Genomic DNA, 9,934 nt, shown 5'->3' with positions numbered 1-9,934 from the left:
CTGTACGACATCTATTGCACGTCTGTCCGTCCTGGAAGAGGGATCCCTCCTCAGTTGCTCTTCCTGAGGTTTCTACCGTTTTTTTTCTCTTTGGGGAGTTTTTCCTGATCAGCTGTGAGGATCATAAGGACAGAGGGATGTCGTATGCTGTAAAGCCCTGTGAGGCAAATTGTGATTTGTGATATTGGGCTTTATAAATAAAATTGATTGAATAGAAATTGAAAACATCATACAAATACATTAAAATAGAGGGGAAGACACTAAGACAGTGTAAGAACATAGTGCATTTGATCAGGTGGAATGGGCAAGTCTGAACAGATGTGTTTTGAGTTTGGATTTGAACAGATTGACAGATGTGATGTTGCGGAGGTCAGGGGGGAGTGAATTCCAGGGCTGGGGAACAGAGCGGCTGAATGCTCTGCTCCCCATGGTTGCCAGGCGGGCGGGGGGAACGGAGAGGTGGATGGAGGAAGAGGATCTGAGTGTGCGAGCAGGTGTGGCAATGTGGAGGAGGTCAGACAGGTATGGAGGAGCGAGGTTGTGTGAATGGCCTTGAAGGTGAGCAGTAAAATCTTGTATTGGATACGGTGTGTGATGGGGAGCCAGTGGAGCTGCTGCAGGACGGGTGTGATGTGGTGAGTGGATGGGGTCCTTGTGATGATATGAGCTGCTGAATTCTGTACCAGTTGTAGTTTATGGAGAGTTTTTTGTGGAAGACCGAACAGGAGGGAGTTGCAGTAGTCAAGCCAGGAGGTGACGAGACTGTGGACCAGAATGGCAGCTGTGTGAGGTGTGAGAGAGGGGTGGAGGCGGTTGATGTTGCGGAGATGGAAGTAAGCTGACCGGGTTATGTGATTGATATGAGAAGTGTAGGAAAGTGTGCTGTCAAAGATGACACCCAGACTCTTGACCTGTGGGGAAGGAGAAATGGAAGAGTTGTCAATAGATAATGTGAAACTGGGGGATTTGGATAGGGTGGTTTTAGTGCCAATGAGTATAATTTCTGTTTTGTCGCTGTTTAATTTGAGGAAGTTGGGTGAAAACCAGGATTTTATTTCAAGGAGACAGTCAGTGAGGGAGGAAGGTGGGAGGGTGGAGTCGGGTTTGGTGGAAATATGGAGCTGGATGTCATCCGCATAGCAGTGGAAGTGGATGTGATGTTTCCGGAAGATGTAGGGGGAGTAAGTAAATGATGAATAGCAGGAGCCCCAGGACAGAGCCCTGGGGCACACCTGCAGTGACTGGGAGTGGTAGTGATGTGAATGATTTGAGTTGGATGAACTGAGTGCAGCCAGAGAGGTAGGATTTGAACCAGTTGAGGGGTGTGTGTGATGCCAATAGAGAGGAGTCTGTCCAGGAGGGTGGTGTGTGAGATGGTGTTGAAGGCCGCACTCAGGTCAAGCAGGATGAGGATGGATAGGAGACCGGAATCGGCTGCCAGGAGGAGATCATTGGTGATTTTGAGTAGTGCCGTTTCAGGACTGTGTAGAGGGCGGAAACCAGACTGGAATTGATCAAAAAGATTATTGCGGGAAAGGTGGGAAAGGAGCTGAGAGGCAACAGTTTTTTCAAGTATCTTTGAGAGAAATGGAAGATTGGAGATGGGACGGAGGTTATTGTGGTTATTGGGATCTGCGCCAGGTTTCTTGAGTATTGGGGTGACAGCAGCTGTTTTGAGGGGTGAGGGAACAATTCCAGTGATGAGGGAAGAATGGATTATGTGCGTGATGAGAGGGGCCAGAGAGGTAACGGTGGCTTTAACAAGAGCAGTTGGAAGGGGGTCTAACTGGCAAGTTGATGATTTGGATTTTTTGATAAGACTAGTGGTTTCGAAAACAGAAGGTAGAGCAAATGCTGAGAGGGACTGGGAAGGGGACACAGAGGGAAATAAGGAAGATGAATTGTGAGAGGAGCTGGGAGCAAGTTGTTGATGGATGTTATTAATTTTAGCAGTAAAAAAAGATAGAAGGGTATTACAAAAGGCAGTAGAGTACATCTGTGGAGGAAGAGAGTCTGGAGGTTGCGTAATGTTGCTGAGGAGTGAAAACAGGGTCCTTGAGTTACCGTCGTTTGAGTTGATGAAACCGGAGTAATAGGAGGATTTAGCCTGTGAGATGCAGTCCTTATAGTGGAGAATGTGGTTGTGATATATTTCCTTGTGCACAGTGAGATCAGTCTTATTGTAGAGGCGTTCCAGTCGGTGTCCTTTGGATTTAAGTTGTCTGAGAGCGGGAGTGAACCATGGTGAGGAGCGGGTGAAAGTGACAGATCTGGTTTTGAGTGGGGCAAGATTATCCAGGAGATTATGAAGACTGTTGTTGTAATGGAGTAGCAGTTCATCAGGGGGTGGAAAAGCTGTCTGCGTTGGGGAGGGAGTTAATGCCAGAGGAAAGAATGTCCAAATTAACGTCCTTAACGGAAAGAAATAGTGCATGGGAGATTGATTTTGGAAAGTGCAAGGTTGGCGTTGAAGGAAACTAACATGTGATCAGAAAAGGGGAGGGGAATTGCCTTACAGTCGACAGGAGAGAGACCAGAACGGCATATTAAATCGAGAGTATGTCCTTTTGAATGTGTTGGGAAATTGATGAGTTGCTGGAGTCCAAAACTGTCAATGCAAGATGTAAAATTTCTGGTGAGAGCGTTGGTGATATTGTCCATGTGGATATTGAAGTCTCCCAGGAGTAATATGTCTGGAGAGAGTGTGGAAAGATGTGTCAGGAATTGTGCAAAGTCATTTAAAAACTCCTTATTTGGTTTAGGGGGACGGTACACGGTGGCAGCGATGGTGGGGATGGGGCCAGATAACTGTGAGGTGATGGACCCAAATGTGTGGTAGGCATGGGTAGAAACCGGCAGGACTTTCCACTTCTCACGGTAGAACATCGTGAGACCTCCTCCCCTGCCAGAGTCACGCGGTAGACAGCTATAAATAAATCCGGGGGGAGTGGATTCATTAAGTGGAGTAAAATCATTAGGCAGTTGCCACGTTTCTGTTAAACAGAGAAAATCAAGCTTATGGTCCGTGATAAGATCCTGTATGAGCTGACCCTTGCTCTTGAGCGAGCGGATGTTTAACAGTCTGAAATTGGCATTGGTGTTATCATGCTTGTGAGATGAGGAGGCAGGGGCACCCAGTTTTATGTAGGAGACGTTATTTTTATTTACAGCTTTGAAAGTGGACTGAGGGCGGAAGGGTCTGACAGTTACAATGGTCGCAATGGGGAAAGCAGCAGCAGAGGGGTGTAGTGACAGCAGGGGCCTGTAGGGGGAGTAGACGGAGACAGTGGTACACTGAGAAGGCACAGTAGAAGAAGAGGGAGGGACGTGTGTGTGTGTAAACAGTCAGTCACGTGGGTATGAGTGGACAGCGTGCTGCAGGTTGGCTTTTAACATGTAGCTGCCGAGTCTGTTTGGATGGATACCATCGGGTTTTAACAAGGATTGGCGATTCCAGAAGTTGAAATTATCTATGAAGCCTACACTGAGTGCCCTGCAGACAGACTGGAGCAAGGTGTCGAGCTGGAGGACTCTGCTGAACTTTTCTATCCCATGATAATGATCATTATCACTATTATTATTATTATTATTATTATTATTATTATCATTATTATTATCAATCATTATTGTTATTATTATTATACTATTATTATCACTATTATTATTATCATTATCATTATTATTATTATTATCATATTATTATTATCATCATCATCATCATCATTATTATCATTATTAGTAGTAGTAGTAATAGTATTATCATTATTATTATTATTAATATTATCATAATTATTATATCATCATTATAATCATTATTAATATATTCTTCTTCTTATTATTATCATATTTATTATATCATCATTATATCATTTTTATCATTATCATTATTATTATCATCATTATTATCATTATCAATTTTATTATATTATCATTATTAGTATCATTATCATTATTATATTATCATTATCATCATTATTATTATTATTATCATTATTATTATTATTGTTATTATCATTATAATCATCATCAATACATTATTATAATAATCATTATATTATTATCATCATCATCATCATTATTATTATCATCATTATTATTATTTTTATTATTAGTAGTAGTAGTATTACTATATTATCATTATTATTATTATCATCATTATCATCATTATTATTATTATCATCATTATCATCATTATTATTATTTTTATTAGTAGTAGTAGTAGTATTACTATATTATCATTATTATCATTATCATCATTATTATTATTATTATCATCATCATTATTATTTTTATTAGTAGTAGTATTACTATATTATCATTATTATTAGCATCATTATCATTATATTATTATTATTATTATTATTATTATTATTGTTATCATTATAATCATTATTAATACATTATTATTATAATCATTATATTATTATTATCATCATCATCATCATCATCATTATTTTTATTAGTAGTAGTATTACTATATTATTATTAGCATTATTATTAATATATTATTATCATTATTATTATTATTGTTGTTATTATCATTATAATCATTATTAATACATTATTATAATCATTATATTATTTATCATCATCATCATTATTATTTTTATTAGTAGTAGTATTACTATATTATCATTATTATTAGCATTATTATTAATATATTATCATTATTATTAGCATCATTATCATTATTATATTATCATTATTATTATTATTATTATCATTATTATCATCATTATTATTATTATTATTAATATTATCATTATAGTCATTATTAATACATTATTATTATAATCATATTATTATCATCATCATCATCATTATCATCATTATTATTATTTTTATTAGTAGTAGTAGTAGTAGTAGTAGTATTACTATATTATCATTATTATTATTATTATCATGATTTTTAGTCAGAATTAAGAGAATGAAAACAGAAGGGTTATTGTTGGTTGAGCAAATGTTTAATTAATATATTTAAAAGCATTTTATTAATGAAGTTTGTGTAAAAAGTTTCCTCTTAGAAAATAACTCCGATAATAAAGACGAGATTTGTATTTGTATTATTATTTTTCCACTGGTTATGTTTAATTTTTTAATATCATAGATTATTAAATGTACGATGAATGATACCATCACAGTAAACATAAAAACCAAAACTTCACTGCAGCCTGAGGTCCATTTACTATCTCAACACAAACAGACTTTAGACATGAATATAAATATTACCCATAATTCATCACTGTATATGTGACAGATCTGTCACAGAGAGTCACACATCAATCTTTTTTATATTTATAGATTTTATACTTTATATAAAAACCAGCAGGTCATGTAGTTTAAAATAGAAATTGACTGCAGTCTGCAGTAAAACGCTACACTCTCACATTAATATTATTAGTTTATTTTTATCATGTATCTAGGTCTGAATCACCTGTCGGGCCCAGCCCTCTCTGGGGGCCCCTCCCACACCAGGGGCCCCTCCCACACCAGGGGCCCCGGTATTTTCAGTCTGTCTGTATTTACGTCCCTGCTACAACAGGGGACACACGATGACAGCAGCACGTCACCTGTATCAGCTGATATCAGCTTTAAACTGATCCATCAGAATCAGACAACATGATTTTTATTATCAAATACAGTGACTGAACATTATTATATTATTATTATATTATTATAAATATTATTATATCAGCGTGACCTCACTTTGACACCACGTGACTCATTAACAATAATAAAGGTCTCTGATTATAAAAACTTTGTTTCTGTCGCAGCTCAAATTTTATATTTTCATTAAATTCAGAGTTTAAACTTCAGGACGACCGACGGTTTTTACTTCCTGTTGTCCTGAACGTCAGCCACGACTCAGCTCGACTTGACTGGTCAGAGTTCAGCAGCGTGAACTCATCTGCGTGTGTGCGTGTGTGTGTGTGTGTGTGTGTGTGTGTGTGTGTGCGCGTGCGCCAGCGTTGAGAGGGGTATTCCAGAAAGCAGGTTTAGTGAAAACTCTGAGTGTGTTAACCCTGAAATGAGGGAAACTCTGGGTTTTCAGCTCCAGACAGAGAGGTAAATCAAACTCTGAGTCAATCACCATGGCAACTGACTCTGTGAACCTAACCTGCTCGCTGGCAGGTTTTCTATAAGAAACCCTGAGTTCACCCTGTCTCCTCCCTACTGCTGAGCCTGAAGCAAGCTGGCAAACACACATGGGTTGTTCATATGTAGGCAGAATTAATTCACAATGCTTTACGCTGGGAGAGGATCTTCAGATCTTCTTCTTCTTCAGCCACACATATCAAATCTGACACACCACAGATGTGCGCTGTCATCAGAGCAAATGTGCATCACGCTATGTTTTTTTGCCAATGGTAGCTTTTTATATGATATTGGTGGCCTACAGTACATAATGACATAGCCACTGTACGAGGTTATTGAAGCTACTTTGTTTAATAAATCAAATATGAATCAAACTAAAGGAAGGTACAGTCATGGCCAAGTCAAATGTGCCTTACCTGTTTGAATGATGTTTTTATATTTAATTTGAAGCTGCTTCCAAGTGTGTTTTTCCCCTGTGAGATTGAATCTACATGAACATCAGATTTTATTCAAAACCACTTTCTCACCTGTAAGCTATGATTTTAATTAAGTGTGGTTAAATGTAAATTAATGGCAGGGCTCTCAGGTTTTGATGTCAGTTCAGAGTGAGATTATTGCTGGGTGGTGAAAGAGGGGAGGGGGGGGGTTCTTGGTTATGATAGTTTTTAAAGGATTCAAATAAGTCATCAACCATCTATATGTGCTTAAAATAGCTGCTGAAATTAGCAAGGATTCTTTTTAAAAAACAATTGGGGGGGCATTTTGCCTTAAACTGACAGGACAGCTAAGCGTGAAAGGGGGAGAGAGACAGAGGGAGTGACATGCAGCAAGGTGCCACAGGCCGGAGTCGAACCTGGGCCGCTGCGGCAAAAGCCATATGGGACGCCTGCTCTATCCACTGAGCCAACAACATCCCATCAAAGCTGATATTGCTTGCTAAATTTCCCATGATGCCTCTCTCTCCTTGGCAGCTTTAGTGCTGTTACTGTGGTTATGAAATATATGCTCATATTCACCGTAGCCATTCATGAGCACCTCCAAGTCCACAGGTGTAAAATAAGTTGATCACTTTTTCTCTCCAGTTGCCATGGTGACTCCAGGTATCGGGGCTCCACTGATGATGGCTTTTTATTGTGGTTGTGCACGTGCTTAACTCAAGGTGTACCTACTCAGAGTTGACTGAACTAATTCATGTCAGCTGTTCTGGAACCTGATACTCAGAGTTTCCCAGCTCAGGGTAAGTCAAGTCAGAGTTTGTTGAGCCTCCAACCTGGAATAGGCCCTCAGGTCGTCAGTTGGAAACTCATCCTGACGATCAATAAACAGAGTCGACTGACAGTTTGGCGCCTCAGGCAAAGCTTCAGGTCAGAGTAAACGTTTGAGTGAAGAACAAACATCAGTTATTGATCAGTTATTGATCCTTCTGATCGTTCCTGATGGCGTCTGACTGGTCTGACTCAAACAGGTAATCACTAATCAGAAGAGTCATTGATAGATGTTCTGTTGTAGAGTTATTGATTATCGGTCTGTGTGAACTGATCTCAGTAAAGTAAACATTTGATCTGTTTGTTTACTCTCAGTGTTTACACAGTTTGTTTACTCTGAGTAAACATTTTAAAACAAACAACATTTTCACAAACTGTCAGAAAAAATAAAAATGATCATTTACAGATAATCACTAAGCGCATTGGTCCTCATCAGACAGAGACATGTTCTCTGTTTTTAGACTCATTGTCAAGGTTTTGATCAGCTTTAAATGATCGATCACTTACATGAGACGATGATCAGCTGATTGATCAGTAACAATAATGATTTCAGACCTGACGTCACCAAAAAATGAATTACCTATCGATCAATAACACAGACAGCTGACAGAGGTGATCGATCACTGATCATCAATAACACAGACAGCTGACAGAGGTGATAGATCACTGATCTCACTTATTGATTAACCGCAGGTTGTGTCTGTTAGCATTAGCATCAGGTGCTAACAAGGTCACGCGCAGTTCCGGACTCACCTGCGGGCTGTAGGCGGCGGCGGGAGCTCCGGTAAGGCGCTGCGTCACTCCGTTCAGTTTGTAGTACATGTCTGACTGCGGTCACACACCTGGACTCACCTGAGCACGAGACGGTCTGACCTGTTCACACCGGAGACACGAGCTCACCTGCTGCTGCGCTGCTGACGGCACTGTACTGCGTGGTGACGTCAGAGAGGCACAGAAGGACCCGACGCAGAAGGAAGTACGTCATCTGCCTGATCGAAAAAAAGAAACCATAGGCCTACACCTTATCGATACACAGAGTGATCGATCATTTCATGTGTTCATACTGGTGTTATTGATAATTTCATGTGTTCATTTCAGAGTTATTGATCATTCTATGTGTTCATATCAGAGTTATTGAGAATTTAATGTGTTCATATTGGAGTTATTGATCATTTAATAAGATAAGATACACCTTTATTGATCCCATAATTGAGAAATTCCAGTGTTACAGCAGTCAAGGAGAAAGAGTCAGATTAAAGATTTCAAAAATTCAAAAATTAATGTGTTCATATTGGAGTTATTGATCATTTAATGTGTTCATATTGGTGTCATTGATCATTCCATGTGTTCATAGCTCTGTGTGTGTGTGTGTGTGTGTGTGTGTGTGTGTGTGTGTGTGTGTGTGTGTGTGTGTCTGTGTCTGTGTCTGTGTGTCTGTGTCTGTGTCTGTGTGTGTCTATGAATTAATGCATGAATGAATGAATGTATGAATGGTGTGACTGGTTAAAGGCTCAGATCAGATTTTTTTTTCCATCTCTGCCTCACAAACAGGAAGGAAGTAGTTTTTTTGTGGTTGAAAACAAAAGAATGAACACATGAACCAAACAACTGGATACAAAAACAGTTCAGGCGTCGATCAATAATAAAAAGTACGAGTCGTCTGATCGATACTCGTCAGGTTAAAAGGTCTGTGGAGCTTTGGTTTGAGCTCTGCAGTGTTTCACACCATATAAGAAGAAAAAGTGTCATCAGTGAGATAATTCACACTTCAAATGTCTCCAACACTTCCAGTTCCTGTCTCAGAGTCTGCTGTTGCCGTGGAAACTGTGGACAGTGTCCAGCCTGTCCCAGCAGACCCAGTAACATCACAGCCTGCTGGTTTAACCCCTGACAGTCCAGTTCATGTCAGACGCTGGTCCTGAAGGGGGCGCTACAGGAAACAGCAACATGTGAGGAACAGGAAGTAGATCAGCTGATGTCCAAAGGGAAGCATCCTGAAGGAGACGAGGTGTCCACGTGTTCACAGAGAACATCTGACAACCACTCGTCTGTTTCACAGATCAGTTCTTTAAAGGAACCGTGATGTTCCCGCAGAACTCAAAGTCAAAGTTAAATAAATAAATAATCATAACATTAAATAAGTAGTAATATCACATGAATAATAATTAAACAATTAATAATTACATAAACAATAATCAAAGGAGTAATAAGTCATAATTTAATAATTAAAGGGAAGTTCGTCCACTTTTATAGAAAAAGATAAAAACCACAAAGATTTGAATCTTAAAATGAACTGAATCTTTTTTCTGAGAAGAAAACAAAGACTGTCTGTGTGTGTGTGTGTGTGTGTGTGTTATAATATATATATATATAGACCTCTGAGCAGTGAGACCTCTGAGCAGGTGACTCCTGACAGCTTGTCCAACACTCAGCAGCCATGGGCTCCTCTAAACAGCTGCAGCATTCTGAACACTCAGAGACCTGATGAAGACTAGAGGAAGATAAACAGCCGCAGCACTGTGAACACTCAGAGACCTGATGAAGACTAGAGGAAGATAAACAGCCGCAGCACT

The 9,934-nt window shown here is 39.3% G+C and overlaps 1 protein-coding gene across 1 annotated transcript in view; it reads right to left on the bottom strand.

Moving 5' to 3' along the window:
• Positions 1–8,308, bottom strand: part of LOC126407046 (cytochrome c oxidase subunit 7A-related protein, mitochondrial-like) — a 13,901-nt gene extending 5,593 nt beyond the window's left edge. The window contains exon 1 of the mRNA XM_050071703.1: positions 8,115–8,308. Within this exon, the coding sequence (XP_049927660.1) occupies positions 8,115–8,183 (69 nt within the window). The 5' untranslated portion in view covers positions 8,184–8,308. The remainder of the gene's footprint in view (positions 1–8,114) is intronic.
• Between the last annotated feature and the right edge of the window lie 1,626 nt (positions 8,309–9,934).

This window comes from Epinephelus moara, chromosome 19 (assembly GCF_006386435.1).
Source record: "Epinephelus moara isolate mb chromosome 19, YSFRI_EMoa_1.0, whole genome shotgun sequence".
NCBI lineage: Eukaryota > Metazoa > Chordata > Actinopteri > Perciformes > Serranidae > Epinephelus > Epinephelus moara.
Note: the sequence above shows the minus strand (reverse complement) of the source record. Positions and strands in the feature narration are given on the sequence as shown.